Source organism: Astyanax mexicanus, chromosome 12 (assembly GCF_023375975.1).
Source record: "Astyanax mexicanus isolate ESR-SI-001 chromosome 12, AstMex3_surface, whole genome shotgun sequence".
Classification (NCBI taxonomy): Eukaryota; Metazoa; Chordata; class Actinopteri; order Characiformes; family Acestrorhamphidae; genus Astyanax; species Astyanax mexicanus.
In genome coordinates this window covers 23,010,978-23,034,150 of record NC_064419.1, presented here as the reverse complement: position 1 = coordinate 23,034,150, position 23,173 = coordinate 23,010,978, and the positions used below count along the sequence as shown (strand labels likewise).

The 23,173-nt window shown below is 38.8% G+C and overlaps 1 protein-coding gene across 8 annotated transcripts in view; it reads right to left on the bottom strand.

The window, feature by feature from the left end:
* The window catches only part of cabin1 (calcineurin binding protein 1), a 132,540-nt gene that overhangs the window by 27,149 nt on the left and 82,218 nt on the right, over window positions 1-23,173 (bottom strand). For all 8 annotated transcript variants that reach the window (XM_049485525.1, XM_049485530.1, XM_049485526.1 and 5 more), the window contains 3 exons: window positions 18,618-18,781; window positions 17,120-17,216; window positions 15,998-16,741 (listed from right to left, as the gene is read on the bottom strand). In XM_049485525.1, the coding sequence (XP_049341482.1) occupies window positions 15,998-16,741; window positions 17,120-17,216; window positions 18,618-18,781 (1,005 nt within the window). The remainder of the gene's footprint in view (window positions 1-15,997; window positions 16,742-17,119; window positions 17,217-18,617; window positions 18,782-23,173) is intronic.

Sequence of the window (23,173 nt, the reverse complement as noted above, 5' to 3'; positions counted from 1 at the left end):
ATTAATAGTATTTATGTCTTGGCATACCTCATCAATGCTATGTGTAAAATATTCATTCTAAAAACAGAATGGTCTGGTAGGTTTGTTGGATGTAACTGTTCTTTACATTTTAACAGTATTTCATTAAAAAAACTGAAACAAAAAAGCTGAGGGCAATCTGTCAAATTTGGGGGGGAAGGCAGAACACCGGAGAAAGATTACTAACCAAAATGACAAAGTTCACCAAACCAATCAGTCTCAAGAACAGAGAATAAGAGAGAGTGTACACCACATAGATGATGATTATGACAGGAAGTGGGAAAGTCCTTTAGTCCTTTAGTCTCAGTAAACTGCAGTATGAGACCAAAACTAAATGGACCAATTCTAAACAATGTAACAAAAACTTAAACCATGGTTTTGACTCTTTGCTTTTCCATGACAACTCACATTCTAAAAGTTAACCATGATTTAATTTGGCTAAAAAGAAGAAAAGTTGTTCCTTCATCTTATTTCCACACAAGGAAGAAAGCACAGGCAAAAGTGACTCTCAGCAATCAGCTGATGAAGACTCACAGTATTAAAGCAGGTAAGAGGGCCCTTGCTCTAATGAAAGAAACACAATCAGTTAAGAAAGGGAACAGCCTAGATTTGCGGTTGCTTGAAGAAGATCATGGCTGACTGTAAATGGCAGAGACAACTGGCCAGACAAGACAATGACAAGACACTGTATCCGCTGGAAGTGATTTATAGATAGAGAAGCTTTGATTTGAGAGTCTAGGGGTAAGCCTTCCAGATTCTATATGATCTAATTACTATCTATTCAAACAGATCAGGCAAGGATAAAAGCAATGGTGCTTGCAGAAGCAGGTCATTAATACACTGAACTATACTCAAATACTGAATAATTAAATGTCGGTGGTTCTGCACTTGCACTCCTATTTAATAACCTGGATGATTTTTAGGACAATGTGACATTTAACAACAAAAAAAAACAATTTCTCTATTTATTTTTTATTTATCTAAAATGTATTTATTTTCAGACAAAAGCAAGTTCACTACATTAAGGTTGAATCCAATTCAACTCTCCACCCTCTTTTTCCTGAGTTTAGTAAACCTTCGTAATGATAAAAAACATTAAATAATATTTTTGAGCATTGCCAGCTCAAACAACTGAGATGTGGGTACTGTTTGGTGATTTATATGTACTAGTAAACTAGCAGTTACCAAACAAATCCCGCTAGTTCCGTTTACTGGAAGAGTAAATTCTGGCCGAAACAGATTTAGGTGCTGACCACAACATAACACCAATTAAGTTTGAATTAACAAGAAAAGAAACTGGATTCTTCAAAACTGCACGCTGCACAGGGCCAGAAAGGTTACAGAGCACAGTGACCTAAAAAGACCTCTTATTGGAGCTCCCGTGGCCATGGTAACAGAGAGATTGTGCTGTGATTGGACATCTCTGGTGTCTGTTTTATGTCAGCTACCGGGAGTGTGTCGATCTCTCTCTCTCTCTCTCTCCCCTGTAACAGTGTGTGGGAGTAAGAGAGAAATAGAGAGAGGATGAGAGAGATAGAGAACACACGCCAAACAAATGCAAACATGTTGGAGTGTATCGCTGCACTCTCAGTAGCACTCTGTCTGTAATGGACCTAATGCCTCTGACTAAGCAAAGAGGCTAATAGGAAAATTACAGTGGGAGAGATGGAAGGGGCTGCTGAAACACACGGCTGTGGGTGAACTCGGATGGATGGAGGGTTGGAGATGATGGTTTTCACCTCTCAATCTGTTTTTCTGTTTCTCATTGCTCCTCCACTCGTCACTGTGGTTAGGGTGGTGTGGATAAACGCTTGAGTAGCACTGAACATTAACCATTTCTAGAGGTCTGCTGGAAGAAGGCCAGTATTTACAGTTTCCATCTAGCATTAATAATAATGGTGCTTTAAGGGTTCCTAGAGTTATGCCATAGAATGACCATTTTCTCTGTTACAAGCATGCTTAAAACTCTTTAATAACACTCAGAGACAAAATTAAGACCATGCTCAAAACGCCATACAACAAATGAGCAAAAAGCACACCTCACCAGTAATAGGTAGGCTTGTGATTTCTGTATTTTCTGACAAAATACATTTTCAAACGAATATACATGAACACTTTTGTTTTTACTACTCCTACACAGAAAATAGGGTCCAGGGCAAAATGGGGGGAATTCAATCAGTTTTGGTTAATTTTACATCTCCCCAATCCTAGAGAACTGTCTTAATTCATTTACATTACATTGCATTCGGCAGATGCTTTTGTCCAAAGTGACTTACAGTAGTGAAGTACAAAAGTAATGGAAGTTCAGGAGTTTCTTAAAGATAGCGAGAGATTCTCCTGATCTTGTAGTGGAAGGTAGTTTGTTCCACCATTGGGGAACTCTGTATGAGAACAGTCTGGATTGCTTTGTGTGAATGTTTGTTTGGTAAAGCGAGGTGACGTTCATTGGAGGAGCGCAGCGGCCGGGAGGTAGCGTAAGTCTTCAGGAGTGAGTGCAGGTAGGAAGGAGCCTGTTCTGTCATCACCTTGTAGGAGATTGTAATAGCTTTGAATTTGATACGAGCATCAACTGGTAGCCAAAGGAGCTCAATGAGCAGCGGGGTGACATGTGCCTGTTTTGGCTGGTTAAAGACCAGACGTGCTGCTGCATTCTGAATCATCTGGAGTGGTTTTACCACAAAGGCCTGGAGGCCAGTTAGTATGGCATTGCAGTAGTCGAGGCGTGAGATGACCACAGATTTAAGACATTTTAAGATATTTTAAGGATATGACGACATTAAACTCTATCTATGGCAAGTAAAACAGGTAAATCCTGGTGGTTTTGTCAAAATCCATATAGGGTCAGTTTCCTGGACAGTGGTTAATCCTGGTCTTAAGTCTCACTTCTCATTTCAACAATAAAAATCTCTGGGTAGTTTAAGGTCAAACTTAGTGCCTGTATGGGAAACTGCTTCAGAGTATATTGTGTTTATAATGTCACAGAGAATCAGTCTAAGCTCAAATATAAACCTTTTCAGAGTAAATACTGATAAAGTGTATACATAAAGCTTTTTTTGGAGAAGATAAAAATTGGGTTAGTGCAAGACCTTGTTGTGCAAACTGTAAATATATATATATTTTTGCTTTAAACAGGTTCTCACATTATCTGCTAAAATGAGACAATGGAAACAGAAAAGTTACATGAGAATGTCTTACAGGATACATTTATCCTTCTACACTGGAGCCTGACATGCACCTCTCGAGAAATGTAACCAAACATTGCATTAGTCTAAAAACTATAAACAGGGTGCATACATTTAAACAATACATTACCATGACTTTTTCATACTTTCAACGCAAATTTACATGACTATATGATTTTTAAAACATCAGTGCAGACATGGACAAAAAAATAAATCAAAAATCAAATAAAACTATTATTAGCATTGATCATGGTAGGCCAAAAATGTATTTTACACGACACTAACACACAATCTTTAATAATAAAACGTGTGTCAAATCCTCCATTGTGGAGGGCTAAATTACTGAACTAACTCTGAGCTTATGTATTTTTTTTTTTTTTAGTTTTTTAGAGCAAATTTCCCTAACTTTTTCAAAATTTTCTGGGTATGTTTATTTTTCCAAAACATATCCATGTCTGAAAATTGCCATTTTGAAATTCCACAAGTTTTTCAGGTTTTTCATGACCATACAAACCCTGTATAAAAAGGAGGTACCGGAGGTACAAAAATTGGTGGGACAATTTTAAAAATGAATTAGTTGTTGCTGAGGAGTGACGAGAAAACGTCCAAATGTCTAGAGAATCCCTGTTCATTTCAGAGTTTTTTTTTTTTGAGTGGTATGGCGTTTTCGTGTGGACAAGTATATTTCTAAAAATGCTGCTCGTGTGGACGAAGATATTTTTAAAAACGGAGACAAAAGCCTTTTTACCCGGCTTCGTGTGGACGGGGCCTAATTGTTTGATTCAAATGTAAACTAAAAGAGTCATATACTTGCTATTTTTTTTAATTACATTTTATCACATCTAGACAGCAAGGCCAGTTATGGTGCAGCTTCTCTGCTAACTAAGCTAACGAGCTGATGTTCATAAACTGTAAACAAATATTTCTCTGGCATGTTAGCGCACATCATCCACTGAGGAGAAAAATACCTTGGTAAAATATTACCTTTAGAAACCAAAGCCAGACTCATCAGCAGTATACTGTTTAGCTCTGTTAGCCCATTAGCTCATCTGAGGAGGCAGCCTAATCAAACACAAAAAACCATTCATTTGATTTTCCTCAGTTCTTTTTAAATAATATGAATTTTGGAAACCCTTCATTCCATTTTACTCAAAGTTTATTCCCTGTGGTAAAACAAATCCATTCATTAAGCACTGTGACTAATGGAATATTAAAAACCTAGAAGCTAAAGGTTTGTTTAGCATTAGTTTTAAACAGAATATGGGACTGGCAACAAAAACTGTAACACCAAAACTAACACCAAAAACACCACAATGTGTGTGTGTGTAAATGTGCGTGTTTAGATGTTTTTTTGTACAGATGCAAGTGTGTTTATGCTTGTTGTCAGGACTTGTTTCTCTAGTCAGTGAGGTATGTATTTGCTAAACTGTGAGACTCGACCACTCCCATGCCACACACACACACACACACAGAAAGAGAGAGAGAGAAAAATAGAAAGAAAGAGAGAAAGAAAGAGAGAAAGAGAGAGATATTGTAACAGTACTACCAAACAACAGAAATGCTAACACACATTAAAAGGTACACTCCCTCAAACTCTCTCCGTCTCCTCCACAGTTACACAACTTTACCAAAGCTGTGCCTACAGATTCCCATGGTACGCGTTCAGTTTTAGTAATGTATAGTTTTTGGTAACAAAAAAAATATTAATGATAATTAGGGCAGGAACTGTTACTTTGACAACTGATTAAACTGTTGAGTATTTTAGGATTAAATTGATTATTAATAGTATAAAAAATATATTGATCAATATTATTTATTAAATATGTTTGATATATTCCATCAGATATTGTTCACATATTAAACATTTTACTCAGGAGGCATGCTATGCGGAGTCTACGTGTATATGTCTGTCATTATTAGTAAAGTGATGGCGCCGCACGGAGCTGAAGCTAGTGTTATGTTTTTTAACTTCATGTGCACTTTTTAAGTTATTAATGCCTCGTTTTAAATGTCAGGGCTCTCCAGATTCCAGCAAGGAGGTATGGAGCTACTTTGAGCCTGGATAACGGTGGAAAAATCTATTTATCGGGGCAACTTATGCTCTGTGTCACTCAGTCTGAAGGGTGTTTGGACCATAGACTGTGTATAGCTGGACAGAGCAACATCTCTCAAAAGTGAAGCCACCACAGGTCGGGCGCCCCCTGCTGTTCGGTTGCATAAAGCTGTGTACCCATCCCCATAGGTTTCAATAGCAAAACAGACAACTTTCAATCACATGTTTTTCCAATATAATGTAGTCCTTTATTTAAACGCAGCAGCTAGTGTAACCTCTGCTTATATTGTGAATGTTTATATCCCCACAGAATTCGTTTTTTAACCATTATTCAGCTCTATTCAAAAAGGTGTGGTTATTGTAAAAGGGCTGGGTTACACCTTGCAGGGGTGGGACCAATGACTGTATGGGCGGGACCATAGACTGTGTGAGCTCTATGGAGGCAGCCCTCAGGGGCGGGGTTATTTAAATGAGTAGGCTGTCTCTCCACAGTCTTTCTCCCTCCTCTGGTCTCTACTGCGCAAGATTTTGGCTTCATTTTCATTAAATGAATGGGAACGGTGACACAGCGTCCATCTTTTTTACAGTCTCTGGTAGGGGTGTGCCATATCATATCATATGCAATAATATCGCCAACATTTTTTAATATCGTGAACGATATAATACCCTCACATATCGCGAAATATCACCCACCCCTAATTAACACATCAAGGCACTATTTTTTCAGCAAAAAAAAAAAATCACACTGTTCTTGTTTCCCATTATATATCTACTAGAGACAGATTATATCTGTTCAGTATCATTTATTGTACTTTTACCCTGGATTATATGGAGATATTTGCTGTGCGTTATTATTATCATGACATTCTGGACCAATGACTTCTGTTACAAATCTGATAAAATTCTTATATTCTTAAATATATTTTTTTTTATATCTCTGCCATATCATCGTTTGCAATAATGAAATATATCATTTTCATTTTGTTGCAGTAGTGTATTCTTGAAATACAAATAAAAATTCAGTGTTTTGTCATAATCGCCAAGAGTATCATTAACGTGAAAAAAGCATGAAATATAGTGATATAATTTTAGAGCCATATCACTCACCCCTAGTCTCTGGTTTGGACAAACTGTTAAAATTTCTGGATCTCAGAAAGCTGTGGGAGAACGGGGGTGTGCTATTCATCAAAGGTAAATACTTTTTATCATGTTTTACTACACCAAAAGTACATTTACACCAGAGGTCTCCATTAGGTCTACAACCTGTTGTTTCTATTTAGAAACACTCTGGGTCAAAAATTCAGTTAAATTCACAGTTAACTAATATTAACTGTTATACAGAAAAATACTTTGTAATGAAATTGTTAACATACTGAATGCCATAATGTGGACATCCACACATCTGCATGACCTTTGAAAGCAAAACCAAGCCACTGTGGTGGTCTGTGGTTACTACGGTGGTCCCCCCTGCCAGCTTGGTCGAATCACAATCATAGATGTGCTTTTTAATGGCTCAGGTGACCTATATTGCTTATGAAGAGAAAGTAAGCAAATGCAGTGGTACTTTATTTATTTATATCATGTTGAACCACACAGTAAACACACAGGAATTCTGCAAATCTGTTCGTCCAAAACTAAACCGACAAGACTGACTGAGCTTTTTAAAGGCCCGGATGTGGTTTAAAAGAAGTGTGCAGTCTTGTATTGATAGAATAAGTGGAAATAGTTTGAATGACTGTTGACTTGTTCTGGTTGTTAAGAACGTTAACCTTGAAACTCCAGCGCTAAACTAAAGCAGTAAAATCTGGAACTAAATAAAAGCTTGGATACAAATTTTACTTTTGCTCTGAACTGGAGCCATGAAGCGAACACTGCTAATAAACACTGGAAGTCAACAGCCACTCCCATCTTTTCCATGAATACTGGACTGTATAGCCAAAATCTATTTCACAAGATACAGCTCTAGAAAAAAAAATAAGAGAACACTAAAAATTATGAGTTTCTTTGAGTTTAGTAAATTGAAAACGTCTGAAATATAATCAAGAGGAAGATGGATGATCACATCAAACCAGCCATCAAACCAAGCTAAACTTCTTGATTTTTTGCACCAGGAGTGGCATAAAGTTATCCAAAAGCAGTGTGCAAGACTGGTGGAGGAGAACATTGTGATTAAAAACCAGGATTATTCCATCAAATATTGATTTCTGAACTCTTAAAACTTTATGAATATGAACTTGTTTTCTTTGCATTATTTGACGTCTAAAAGCTCTGCCACTTTTTTGTTATTTATACAATAAAACAACAATGCTCAAACATACCTATAAAAAGCTAAATCAGAGAAACTGATTAAAAAAAACTAAAATGGTCTCTTATGTTTTCCAGAGATGTGTTAATTAATTTCGGTTGAATCAATTTACTTCTGATATTCTGACCCTTGGTTTAAATAATCATATACTGATTTGGTAAAAAATATTATATAATACTATTTTCATAATATACAGTATTTATCATATTTTTGACACACAGACAATTTGCATCAGCAGTTGCAGACTACTCAAATGCTCTTTCATGCACAGTCCAGTGATTATTTAATTTTTGCTGCACATTATCTAATTAAACAGCATTTTATATACACTCTGTAATGAAATGTACAGTTGGGTCAGTGTGCTTTAAGCACTGATGATATCCTTCATATGCTAATTGTCAATATAAGAAAAAGTATTGTGATACAATAAAATATCTAATAAAGGCTTGGATGAAAAAAATAATATGAACTAGAATTATTATTTTAATTGTTTGGCAGCACTAATAATAATTTAGAACAAAAATTGAAATGTAACAAACAAATCTACCACAAAACTACCAAAAACCATAGCAAAACTTAACAGCACAATTTTATATTGTTTCCAAAATTCTAACAATATTATTGTGTAGGATACGATATTGCTGCCCCTATTAGCAACGGTAGTCTTGTAAGCCCAGCTCTAAACTAAAGAAGCAAAAGTTGGGACACTGAACACGTCTTGACTGTCTGGCTACATCTACAGTCAGCAGAAATTTGTGCACAACTGATTTACGCTGAATCTTTCCATTAAGACATGAACTGATGATTTTAGCAGGTTTCAGGCAGAATCTCTGAATGTGAAAGTCCTCCTACATCACACCACAGCACCACACACACGGTATACACACCACCTTACACTAAACTCCTCAAAACCTCAGAAAGCATCAGAACATTTACAAAAACACAGAGTAAATGAATGACACACACACACACACACGGCATATATAATTACACAGGCAGGGGAAATAAGGGGTGATTCAGTGCGAGTGAGGATGGGACTGATAATGGATTGGGAGAGTAGCACACGGATCTGAATCCTGCCAGCTGAAGTCATTATCCTCTCAAACTAATAACACCACCTTAATGGAAACTTCAGCCATTTGTTTTTCTCTCCAAGCATAATTAAAAAGACGAGTTTACGGGTAGATGGGTATTTCAGGGATGGGGGGGGGGGGCACGCACCCTATAATTCTGTAACTGGATTGGGCTAAATAAACACCCATTTGCTTTATAGCATTTAATAGCTAACGACTCAAATCAACAAACAGTTACAACACAACAAGCCTGAGTTTACTATGACCTTTTCACATTTTCACTGTTCTGAAACGAAAACAATGAATGTACAGTCTATTCACATAAGCTCTCTGAGTCTCAGCAGATAATTACGGTATCTGCAGTCATGGGAAAATTAACTAGAATAATTTTTACCCCTCAAAAACAAAAGTACAGCCACTTTTATAACAAATGTAAAAAAAATGGCAACACGAATTAGTTAGTTTGCTCATGCGCTTATGTGTACGTGTGTAAATATGAATGTTTATAAGTTTAAAATACTTTTAACAGCAATTTTAACTGGTTACCCCTCTCGGGAGTGCGTCTTTCAGCTCACTCAGTATCACAGTATCATCAGTCAACACATTCAACACAGCAGAGCTAACAAACACCACTAACCACACAAAACACCACTAATCATACAAATCAGCAAACAGTACAGAACACATTTAACAGCAGTCGGGCATCTAAAGCAATGGGTGATTTACAAAAAGTGATCTAAAGTGATGAGTTTTTAATCATTCAGCATGTACTGTGGTAAACAGAATGTCATCATGTTACTAACTAAGCGGGCTAATGCAAACCAGTTTCACTACTGATTTGCAGCAGTTTACAATTTGTGTCAGACTAACAGTTTTATAGATTCATAGAATTATAGATTTAAAAGTGAGTATGAAAAGTGTAAGCAAACTTTTTTTTTTAAAGCTAAAGATCCTGTTTTCTCCCAACCAACTACTTAGGACTCCCCCTATCACTAGGGATGCTGCAACACCAGGAAGGTAAGGACAAGCACATGCCTCCTCAGATACATGTGAAGTCAGACACCGCCTCTTTTCAAACTGCTGCTGATGCAGCATTGCAGAGCAGCATCACAGCGCACTCGGAGGAAAGCGTAGCGACTCGGTTGCGATACATCAGCTCACAGACGCCTTGTGCTGATCGACATCACATCAGGAGTGATGAGGGGAAAGAGTGCCATCTAAACTCCCAGAGAGAGAACAAGGCCAACTGTGATCTCTCAGGGCTCCGGCAGCCAATGGCAAGCTACATGAACAGGATTCGTACCAGCGATCTCCTGATCATAGTGGCTGCGCTTTAGTCCACTTGACAACTCGGAGCCCCTACAATGTGTATTTTCAGTAAAACTATTTACTAGAGTAATATTTTGGTACTATTTTAATGGGTGTGTGATATGACGATAACAGATTGTGAAGTATTATAAGGTGTCTACGTTAAGCCATCACTGAAAAAACGCTGGATGAAAAACGCCTGCCGGGTGTCGGGCTGTTCCCGGGTGCTTGGGATCTCGTGGGCCGCATGCTCGGCTCGTGCAGGGGGTGCTGGCCTGCCGGAGGGGTGGGCTGCTCGCTTCCTTTGGCTCTCTGGACTCTTGCTCTTTGCCATGGGGGCTTCGTCTGGAGTCTCCCCCGTCCTCATCTGGGGTGTGCACATGGTTACCATCGGGATGTGTGGCCGCGGGTCTTCTGGGCTCCTAATGGGCTGTGGATGGTCTGGGTCCACTGGGTTCTTCCCTATCTGCCTCTGGATCGCAGGGGCATGGTGGCGGTTTCTTGCCTCCATTGTGGTAGGCATTTCATGACATAATCCGTAACACATGACATATTTTTGCAAAAAACAATAGAATAGAAGTAACTGTGCGTGTGTGTGTATGTATTTATGTGTATGTATTAATATGTATGTATATTTATGTATGTGTGTATATGTATAAGCATATGTATAGTTAGATATGTGAGTATGTGTATATATGTATGTTTGTTTATTTTATGTTTATTTTATTATTATTTTTTTTGTTTGTTTGTTTGTTTGTTTTTTGTTTAGTTTTTTTTTTTTTTTTTTTCTTTTTCTTCTTCTTGTACCCCCCTCCTGTACCTCACACTCCGATCCTTCCAACCCTGAACTCCCACAACTATATCCACACAAAATATATATATATATATAAAAAAAAAAAATAATTAAAAAAAAATAAATAAATAATAATAATAATAAAAAATAAAATAAATAAATAAAAATAAAGTATTAATTGTCCTCCGAAGAGGGGGGGTGGTGGTTGGGCCAAAAAAAAAAAAAACGCTGGATCGTTAAGCACATTCTATCGACTACAGCAGTTTTCTGCTCAGCCAAAGCACACTGTTTGCTAGTGCCCTTTCACGCACCCTAGTGGCCCGCACATAAACCAATCAGCTCACAGAAACACCTTTGCTTACTTCCCCTCCCCTTTTCTCACAAGCGCGAAGCCATGATTGAAAACACAGCGGCAGAGTTAGTTCCTAAAAAAAGGTTGATTTTAGTAATATGGACCTGGTTTGGATTTTCACAAACTGACGTTACACAAACTTTGCACAGAGGTCGTTCTCTCAATGGAAACACGACAAATCTTTTTAACCTCTTAAAGAGGCGACATCCCAAACAGTACGCTTAAAGTCAGGTAACCCGCAGATTAACTACACGCAGCTAGTCGAGGCTAATGCTACAGCCGGACCAAAACAAACAACGCTAAAACGGTCATTCCAGAGAGGCAGTACCTACGAGAAGAGAAGTAAACGATGGAGAGAAGTAACAGAAGCTTTTTTTAAATCACTTTTTACCTGGCAAAGGACATGGTTCCTTTTAAAACAGTGGAAAACAAGCCAGAAATACTTTATTTTTTCTAAAATTACATTTTGTTCTAAATTACATTGTCAGCTGAGCAGTTAAGTCTTCAATCCTGTCAAAACACTGAATGCTAAAAGTAATACTTAAACAGTTTTTTTTTACAGCAATTTTTTATTTAACTGCTTTTACTATCTTGATCTTGCCTTGTTATTTTTTTATTTGTGTGTGACCATTTTAAATCAGTGTTGAATTAAAATCTGTTCAAAACATGGCTTGGCCAAAATGGTTTGGTTTTTAGTGCTGTATTTAAGAATGGTTAGATTGTTTGATTGTACTCAATCAACATAAAAAGAATCTGACATATTATAAAAAGTATGTACTTATAAGAATGAAGAACTAAGGTTTGAACCTACCTCATAAGCGAAATGCAACTAGGGTAAGTCAGTACGGTTTATTTAGTATTTCTTTTAAATGAATCAGTCAGCCTGCTATTTTTGAGTGTGGTCATGTTAAGTGTTTACCTGATCATTTCCTGAGGACTCACTAAGAGTGATGGTACAGAGTGTGTGTTCTGCATGGACTGTCAGACACTGTGGCTTTTTCGGATCTCCCCTAACACAGCATAGAGGCACTTTCACGTCGAGTCATCAGGCCGAGGGAGCGGGGCTTCCCCGCCATTACACTTGTATAATGACGAGCTGTCAGCATTTCATCTCACAAACACTACCAGCGGAAAGAGCTCTGTGCCGCAAGACAAGACAACATCCTCAGGCAAAGATCAGACAGCAATCCAAACATACACAGAAAACCCTTGCTTCTACAGAAATTAGTATATCTCGCTTTTGTCAGTAACTGTCTTTACTGTCCAGAGAAGAGCTTCAACGAGATTTTGGAGCATGGCTGTGAGGATCTGATTGCATTTAGCGACAAAAGCTTCTGTGAGGTCATGATGTAGAATGATTACCACCTAGGGCTGAACGATCAATTGCATTTGCGATTATCTCGCGATATTTTAAAACGAGATTCTCTAACCGCACAGGCTGCGATTTGACTGGTCACGTGACTTGGGAGCGAGCCGAGCCGAGGACGAGCGGAGCAAACCCGAGCAGGAGGCAGGGAGGTGGAGAAGTGAAGTCAACACAGCGCACTTTCACACCAGCACGGTTTGGTCTGGTTAAATCGAACTCTGGTCCGTTTGTAACTTTAGTGCGGTTCGATTGAGCAGGTGTGAAAAAAGTAATCGCACTCGGGTGCGGATCAAAAGAACCGAACCGAGACCAGCTAGAGGAGGTGGATAACGTTAATTACCACAGCTGTTAACAAACACTGTCTCCATGCTCGCGCCGTCTGCGCTGTATTCACCGCTCACAGCTGCGTGACTCTGTTTATTATGTATAAATCTGCGCTGCACGTAGAAACACAGACCAGAGAAACGAACTACAGGTGTGAAAACGCCCTAAAAAAACATCACAAAGCCTCGTATGGTATTTGCAAGGCTAAAATGCCAACGACCAGTGCTGCATCTTCAAATACAGAAAATAACGAGTTGGTTAAAGCAGATTCTCTTTATGTTTTTTGCACTTTATTTTTTTATGATGTTACTAGCTGGAGAGCAGTAAGTTTAATTTTTTTATAGCTATTTTTTCTATTTAAAAAAATGGTGAAAAGGAAAAGCTATTTATATATTTGTTTTCTATACAAAAAAAAAACAAATGGTGAAAAGGAAAAGCATAGATTTGTTTGCTTTATTGTTATCTGTGCTTTAAATAAATCTGACATTGTTTATTATTAAACAAATTGATTTATTGCTTCTGTTTGTTGAAAAATACTTGAGAAGACATTAAAAAATCGCATTTTAAATCGCAATCGCAATTTATAGATAAAAAAATTGCAATTAGATTATTTTCCAAAATCGTTCAGCCCTATTACCACCACACCTCATCCCTAACTCAGCCCTTCAGTACTGAAGAGAGCACCATCATTGCACTGAACTGAATTCCAGTGCTCCACCAGGTCAGTGCTGGGGAGCTTTATACCCCTATACCCCATACCTCAACCATTGCGCATGATGCTAAAGGGTTCATCATTTGATCTGCTCCTGAGTAGAGTCCTACTCTACAAGGACTAGACAAGCTATGTATGTGCATTTGCACATCTCTGTCGGCAAAGGGCACAACCAAAAGTTGTCGAATGCATTTAACAGAAGTGTTGTCCACAAGTCTGGACACCCCTGGCTTTTTGATTTTGCTATTTATAGGTATAAGTTTGAGTAAAATGAACATTGCTGTTTTATTCTATAAACTACAGACAACATTTCTCGCAAATTTAAAATAAAAATGTTTTCATTTAGAGCATTTATTTGCAGAAAATGAGAAATGGCCAAAATAACAACCTTAAATAATGCAAAGAAAACAAAATTATATTCATAAAGTTTTAAGAGTTCAGAAATCAATATCTGGTGGAATAACCCTGGTTTTTAATCAGTTTTCATACATCTTGGCATGTTATCCTCCACCAGTCTTACACACTGCTTTTGAATAACTTTGTGCCACTCCTGGTGCAAAAATTCAAGCACTTCAGCTTGGATTGATGGCTTGTGACCATCCATCTTCCACTTGATTATATTCCAGAGGTTTTCAGTTCGGTAAAATCTAAGAAACTCATTATTTTAAGTGGTCCCTTATTTTTTTTCCAGAGCTGTATATAGCATTTCTCCTTTCCAGGAGATGAAGAAAAGTCTAAAGGGCAATCCATTTTGGGATGCTCCCAAGACCATAAAGAATGATTTGTGATTTGATCCAGCTTGTTCATGCCTGCTGTAAATTAAGTTTAATATGCTTTTACCCTGCAGGTGCAGAAACTTTCCTTGGCTTAAGTAACAGTTTCCATTATGTTACAGTTTGTTACAATTAGAGATGAACCAGTCTGTGTATTTGGGGCCAATTTTGATGGCCGATCTTGGGCGGGGCCAAATGTCACATTAATGCCACACAGATACCAGGCAAAGCTTGGTACAGCTCTGCCTAATTACGGCCACACCCAAGCAAACACTGGGAATCTAAGCTGAGGGTAAAGAAACAGCAGTGCTTTCCTATAAATTATAATAATAATATTTCTGTTTACTTCAGTGACGTCAGTACCGCAGGAACGGGTATCCCAACATCGCCGCCTCACTGCCTGTTTTCCAGATATATAATTGAAAAATAACAACAATATTCTAACACTAAAGTCTGTGATTCCTCATGCAAAACTGCACTTTGGAGCTTATGGAAAGTTGTAAGTGGAAACAACAGAAAAATCGCTGCTTATCCAGCAACAAAAACAGTCTGAACGTGATTCCTTTAGCGTCTGCTGCAGCTGATAGCTAGCTAGCCTGCTACTCACTGATTGGGCAGAAAAATAGAACTGTAGGGAGTAGGGGTGTGACGAGATCTAGATTAAAACGTGATGATATTTCTAGTCAAGCTTAAACCTGTCTCGCGGGGAAAAAAGAGGTGAGCTCTGCGTTACAGTTACAGCTTATTTTAAACTGCTTAACCCTTCACTCCTCTATCGGTTCATCGGTTATGGGCTATGAGAAAAATATCGTCCAATACCAATACAGAGCCGATCGATCTTCAAATCTCAAGTTACAAATATACAGCTTATGTTTGAGATTCAGTTTGAAAACAAGGCTTTGGCTTAGTGACCTATTTGAGACTATCTTGACACTTGTGGTTAGATCTGAGTTGTTTTTACATATGTTCTCTGAAATAAATTGGGAAAATCAGGTGCAGACATTATCTAGAGTTGTCCTGTTTCACATGCAGAGCATTCCACCAGAGCATTCCCACTAAAGAAAATATTTCTACATGGTTTTGGTTCGCCAGTCACTTGAAAAAACATCAACAGGCCCACTGTGAACTCTATGAAAATGACCTGCTCTATTTTCATGCTGATTCATTGGTTTGAACATTACCTGGATTTGTACTTTGGGGAAGGATAAAGTCTGCTTAATGTCTGGAACAGCATTTGTGGTGCCACATACATTTGATCTGGGTAGTGTTAAGAAAATTTCTGGTCACTGGTACAGTAGGGCTGCAACTAATGATTTTTTTTGGTAGTAGACTAATCTGATTTTTTTTTTCTCGATTATTTCATTAGTCAACGATTATTTCTGCCAAGTCCTCATCTCTAAAAGTGATAAAAACAGCTAATCATGAGATTTAAAAGGCTTTTATCTGTTGATTTTGGGCAATTTTGGAGACACAGACTAAGATGAGTGTAACCTGTGCGAGTGAGCCACTGAGTTTCTGTCCCCAACACATTGTGTAATGCTGTACTTTTACAAATGAACGAATAGTCGGCAATAAAATTTGTAATCGACAAATTCAAATAATCAACATTAATCGCTGCAGCCCTAACTAACAGCTGATATTATAGATGCTATGCTAAACAGTACAGATCATGCCATCACGCCCAGGCTAGCATTAGTCCCATTTTGTCATATTTAACAACAAAAGCACACACACTCACCTGCTTGATCAGCATGTACGTCTCCGACATGATCTTCTCAATGCGTCCGAGGTCGTAAGTCATGACCTTCTGTCCCTGCTGCCAAACCCTGTAAGCATCTAACAGGAGCGTCTTGCCCGACTCCACGTCCTCCAGCAGTTTCCTCTTTCTGCTTGGCCGCCGCAGCGAACCCAAATCCTGACTGCCAATCTGGCCAACGGTGCTGCTGACTGCCATAGCATGCGGCCCTTTAGCTGTGCTCGCCTGAACCTGCATCAGCTGCTGCTGCTGCTGTTTGGAGCTAATGCTCAGCTCCTCCAGCGACAACTCCGGAGTCCGACCGCTTTCTGGAACTTTCTCTGCCCTCTCTGCCGCTGATCTAATGGTTCCTTGCTCTTGTGGGATGCCATCAGTAGGCGTTTGTGGTTCCCTTGGTTTGGCGGTGATTATCCAGGGTGAAGAGTGACCAAGTTCCATGGGCTCCCCTAAGCCTGAGCTGCCTTCTCTGGGCTGAGAGGAGGCTACAGGGCCCTGGGTCTGGTTTCCTGGCAGTAAAGAAGGTTGAGGTTGTCCAGGTTGGGTCTGGGAGCTTTCTGAAGGTGCAACGTCCGTACCTGGTGCAGAAGCTGTCTCTGGGATGCTTTGCTTAGGTCGCGGAGGTTGGGAGCACTTGGGATCCTCCGTGGCAGGAGGCCGGCTGGAAACGTCGGCTGTGGTCATTTCACCCATGGAGGAGGCAGAAGGTTTAGCAGAGGGATCGGATACCTGAGGGAATGAGTAAGCAGCAAGAGAGTAAATACATTTTTCTTCCATTGGGCAAAGATCTCATTTATATAGGAATCAAGCCATGCACAAAATTCAAGCATATGCCAGACTTGAATATTTAAATCCAGACAAAAAAAAAAAAAAAAAAAAAAAAAAAAAAAAACAATCTGAATCATGCAATTAGTCATAGATGCTCGGCTCTGAAATGCACTAATTGTAAGTAACTTGCTGAACTCTGCTCCCTGCACAGGATGTGTTACTTAGCATGAATCATATAATCAGAGCTCCGAATGACAGCATTTCACGAGCAAATTACCCACTTCCACGAGAGCTAAAGGCCCTCAGGAACAAAAAGAAAGGACACAGTTGGAGACGTACCGCAGTGAGTTTATCCAGATTGTCCTCCAGCACTTTCACAGTGAAGAAGAAGGCGCGTTTGGCCAAAACCTGCCGGTCCACATCCCGCAAATATTTCCTGTAAAAACACACACCCAGTAAAGAATTCACGGTCAGACACTCAGAAATGAAGTATAACCAAACAAAGTTTCACATTATACATATATATATATATATATATATATATATATATATGTATATATATATATATATATATATATACATATATATATATATATATATATATATACATATATATATATATATATACATATATATATATATATATACATATATATATATATATATATATATATATTTTGTCTTTGGGTTCACCAGACACAATATAAAATTTCTATATAAAGTAGGGCTGTCAACAATAATGTGTTAACGCATGCAGTTAATCTGGTAACTTTAACTCTTACTTTTTTATGCAAATTATTCACAGAATTCACAGACAAAATATATCACAGCAACGCTTACTGTTACGTTTAGAAGGTAGATCACCTTTTATTTATGCTGCAATTCATTCGCTCTCATACTTGCATTGTCATAAATACACACAACTGATGGGACGTTGCATCTTAATAATTTGTTAAGTGTGGAATATGGAGCTACACTAGCCTTTATTTTCTATATTAAAACTCTCATTTAAACTCAGTAACTCAGCACATTACCATATTCTAGTCTAAAAAGCAGTTTAAAAAGAGGATCTAGTTTGACAGGTGTAAATTACACTCCACCATTATTACTGTCTTCTTCCCAAAACTAACATTTAAAAAATGTTGTCATGATTTTATCCATGATTTAGTCACTGAATATTGTTGTGCAATACAATTCTGTTTTCATTTTTTTATTCACATTTAAATACCCATTACCAAAAGCTTAGTCTTAAGAAAAAAAAGTGTCTAATGTGATAAATCATAGAATTCTATTGTGATGCGTTAAATTTGATTGTGACCACTAGATAAACTATAGATAAATAGGCAACACCTAATTCTGTATTGATTTAATAACTGCAGAGTTCAATACTTTTGCCCATATCTGTTTATGTGGAATTATAGAATATGCTTTAAATGGCATTTAAAGCTGAAATAGAGAAAGTTAGGAACAGAACTAAAGTTGGAGGACATGGCCGAATCATTAGTTGATTAATCGACTAATCTGAAAAACATTTGACAGAATAGTCGACTACCCGAAATAATAATTTATTGCAGCCCTCAAGTCTGATACTGCTATTTATTTATATTATAAAACTTTATGGCAATGCACTGCTGCATGGTTCATTCTCTTCTGCAATCTATTTGTAATCTTGTTAGATCTATCATTGCCTTTTGAAAAAGACAGTATTTCTACACTGAATTGGAATTCTTTAAAATCTGAAATGTGATATGATTTGATCACTCCTAGGTTCTAAATATAATTTAAAGAGCTAAATCCTATCTGTAAAATCCAAACTGAAAGAAAAGGCTGGTCTTACTTTCCCTGGTCAGGGGTTCTCTGGAGCATGAGGGAGATTTTGAGCAGCGTGTCGTGATCCTTTAAATGAGACAGAACCTCCAGTAGCAGCACGATGGATCTGTTCATATGAGACGCAAAACTGCCCGGCCGATCGATTTCATCTACCGGAATACGCCAGATGCCCTAGATGGAGCGAAAGAGAGAAAAGGAGAGTGGGGGAAAAGAAAGTGTTAGTGGTACAGTTATAGCATAGCCCTGACTGTCAGGGCTGAGTCGAGTCTTATTTCACAAACAAGCCTCAACAGGGAGCAGGAGCCGTCAAGGCCGATGTCAGGCTTTTTATGCAATACACCTAGTATTGCACAAGTAAGGGCATCAAAATCTACACAAAACCCTCTTAAAAACAAGTAAAGATGCTTTAAGCACTTGAACTTGTGTAAGTTGTGAGGTGTTATCTTATGAATAAGGTTGAACACTGGCCAGCCTCGGACTAAACAGCGTTTTGAATTCCTTTAAATGGTGTCCCTTCTGCTAAAATCCACTTTGTGAAATACATTAGATCTCTCTGAGTTGTATATGATGCTGCATATGAAACTGTTCCTTAACCTCCATTGTCTGCAGTAACTAGTAAAAGAAAATACTCACAAGTAAAAACAAGTAAATTAGTATTCAGCATGTAGTGCGTTCCTGTGTTATTTGTGCAAATAACACATCAGTGCTACATGCTTTGCCCAGTAATTCAGAGCCAATTTTTTTTTTTTTCCCCACCTGCCTCACTTCAGCGACCAACAAAACCATGACCATGACTAGACCATGATTAGGCTTGATCTATGTCCAGGAAACTGGCCCTGTGTTTTTCAACTTCAGACTAGTATACCTTTAAAGGAATTAACTCTTTGTTCAACAGTAAGTTCTGACCTCATATATAATATAAAATAAACTATATATTCTCTCTACTACTGGAATTTAGACTTAGTTCTATTAAACTCTGGATTTTCTGATGCACTAGGGTTCTCCACAATGGGTAAAATTCTAGATTTTGAGTTGTAAACAATTTGTAGACCAATTAAGAATGAACTTCTGACCTCTAGTTCTTTTTCAGGTAAGTTATTTCCCTCTGTTTGTGGTGCCTATCAGGTGCAACATATTACTATGGTGGTTTAGTGCTGGTGGTAATAGTGGTGGTGATCGTGTTTCTTCTTCCTGTTCTAATTGATTTTACTTTCCACCATCAATCGCATGAAGATCAATCATAATTTAAGTATCTCAGTCCGAGTTACCCAGTACTGTTTCAATAAGTTTAGCAAAGTTGAAACCTACTCAAGAGCCATGTGGAAGCTGAGCTCATTACTGCTGAATGAGATTTCTGGTCTTCATTTGTCTCCTAGACGTTGAAGAAGAGGATTCCCATAATACATTCCCAGTGACGGAAATGCCAACTGCTTCAATATATCTTGATGACATGCTGTCATACTCCAAATATGCCAGCAATAATCCAGAACCAACCAACCAAACAAAAAACAAAAACACAGCATCAGTGCACTTCTATGCCATCAATCAGCCAACAGATCCAATCTGGGAAAGAAAGACACTGAAGACACTCAAAATATGGGATAATTATGTTGTCAGAAAACAGAGGATAGTTTAAAATGGAGGAGAAAGAGAGACACTGAGTGAACAAGAGAAGAGAGGTGGAATGGCATAATATTATTGTTATAAGGCCATCTGTTCCTGGCAGAACTGGCTTTTGATGTGTTGGGCTCTGGCCACGAAGAGAGCAAGAGAAGTGCCAGCAATCTGCCCACAGCCCTTTTTTCCTTCATTCTTTCTTTCTTTCCTGCTCTCCATCTACTCGCCTGTCCTCGTCTGTTTATTTCCCTCTGTGAACCTGAGACATAAGAGAATTTGGCTGGGAAACGGTTGAGAGCTTTGTGCTTCCGATGGTTAGCAAAGATGTTCTCCAAGGAATTAAAGGTACAGTTGGCCGATAAATCCGAATTTAGGCAATTTTACAGCATCTGCAGTGTCTGAGGTTTGCTTGAGTGGTCAGGTACTTACCCTATCACACAATATATCCCCTGTTCTAACTAGTGCTGGAAAGGTGAAGGCAAGCATGTGCTTTCTCTGAGACCACAAAGTGCCAACTACCTCTCTCTATTGAAGGTGCTGCTTAAGCAACAACTTTTGCTTAACACACTTAGAGGACATACTAAATGCCAGTTTAAAACGCTTGAAGGAGAACACTAAATCCATGTACAACACACTTGAAAGAGAACATTAATTATCAGCTTAACAATGTCTCTCACCATCAGAATAAAGCTCTGATTCTGCTCTTCCTCCTGTTATCTCTTTATGAGTGTAGAGATGTGTTGTACAGCTGAAGATGTTCACTAATCATTAATATTAGTTGCTTGTGTGTGTTTATAGTTGGTTAGACTACAGTTTTTCCTTGATCACGTGAGTTTGTGTAATTTGTCTTCTGCTGCAGTACCGCTTGCTGCAAGGTCAAAGTTGAACCATGTTGAACTCTGTCCGCGGTAGCGCGGCGGAGGCGTGGTTATGGGCGTGGAAACGCACCACTTTCAACAATTGAACAATTGAATCCAATGAGGGTCAGCATACCGAGGCGCACCTACCACATGCAGTGTGTAAACACCTTAATGACTGTCAGGTTAGCATGCTTGAAGAACTAGAACTACAAGCTAGATAAAGACATGTAAAAACGTACCACTGTTCTCAGTCCAAATAATAATCAATACAATAACTTACCAATGTAAAACATTATGGAAAAAGGTGTCCGTTAAAGCTGACGTTCGTATGTTTTGGGATTTGAGGGATTTAAGCCCTCTCTGGTGAGAATGGGTAATTGCACCGAGCAGAACCGAGGAAGAATCATTTTAAACTGGGCAGGTGTGATGCAGTCTTCTTTCAGAGCGGATAATTACGATTCCTGGTTATGTTCAGTCAGAGACTGAGTGAGCCCTTTCAGGTCACGGAGCTCTCTCCACCTCTCAAATGCCAATCCGCTATTAATCCCTGTTTTAGCACTGACTCTATCATATTCCTTTTTGGCTCGTTGGTTTTACTATGAGTGAATGAGCTACTGAGGTCTGAGTTTCCCCTTCTGAAGTCTCTGAAGAACTAGAATGGCTTGAACCACTGGCAGGGAAACTGGAGCAACTGGAAACACGAGCATCCTGAACCGCTGGCATAAGGACATGTATGGAGGACTTGTATGGAGGACTGGAATGGCTAGAATCACTTGCAAGGGTACCAGCACTCCAGGAACTACTGGTATTGGGACTGGAGCAGCTGGAAACACTGGCACAAGGACTTGAGCAGCTGGTACCACTCAAAAGAGACTGGAACAACCACAAACATTGCAAGGATCTGGAGATCCTGGAACTGCTGGCAATGGTACTGGAGCAGCTGGAACCAAAGACACAGGGACTGGAGTTGGAACCATTGGCACTAAAAAATGAACCAACAGGAACAAGGACTAAACAGTAGGCGCTGTTTTTCTGGGGCTTGGCAGTGTCCCTTAGCTTGTAGAGCATCAGAGCAGTGGCAGCAACCAGAGTTGGAGCATTCAGTGGAATCAAAGTCTCCTAAAGCTACCGGGCTGACCTCCTTTAGTGAATAACATGCCCAAATCTCCCCCAAAAATTACTTGAATGCCACCTCAGCAATAGTTGGTGGCTTGGTGACATGAGTATAGCCTTATTGGGTAGGGCAATCTCTCTCTGGGAATTTCCAATCTCTTAGGCCACAGAAATTTCACCCAGCATGGCATGCAGTGATGTCATTAGATGAATAGACTGTTTACGGACAACAACAAGCAACACAGTGTCCCAAACCACATGGGCAAGTCTATTGATATTTTAAACAACCTGGGGTAAGTGTCATATTATAGAAGCACAGCTTGCTAACACTAGCACTAATAACTGTACATGTGTTTCTATTGCTTATTTGCTACATTAGCTTTTGTAGCTCCAGAGAAAACTAAATAAAACTTAAGACTCTACTTCATTTAGAGAAACAGGGAGACGGTTCCAACCTTTAGACACTTGGATGTTTTTCCTGCTTTTCCCGAGTAGCTGCTATGGTAGCTAACGTGAATGCTATGGCAGAAGCTACTGAACATCTTGTGGTAGTTATGGTATTTTATGTGGTAGCTGTGGTGCTGCAGGAGGGATGCTATAGTATGTCATGGTGTTGCTAAGTGGTCATTAGGTATCCCAGATGGTTAATTTTGTGGTGTTGAGAAGTGCTTGTTAGGGTTAAACTGGCTTTTGTGGAATCCCTAGTGGTTGATACTATGGATTGCTATAATGTTGCTTTGGTGGTTGGTATGGAGCTGTGTTGGTGCTGCAGGAGGGTTGCTATGGTATGTCATGATGTTGCTATGTGGTCACTAGGCTGAAACTGTTCACGTTGCTATGCCAGGTGGCTGATATAATGATTTCTATATAATTGCTTTGATGGTTGCTGTGTTTTTGTGAAGTGCTTGTTAGGGTTAAACAGGCTTTTGTGGACTCCCTGGTGGTTGATAATATGATTGGTATGGAGTTTGTT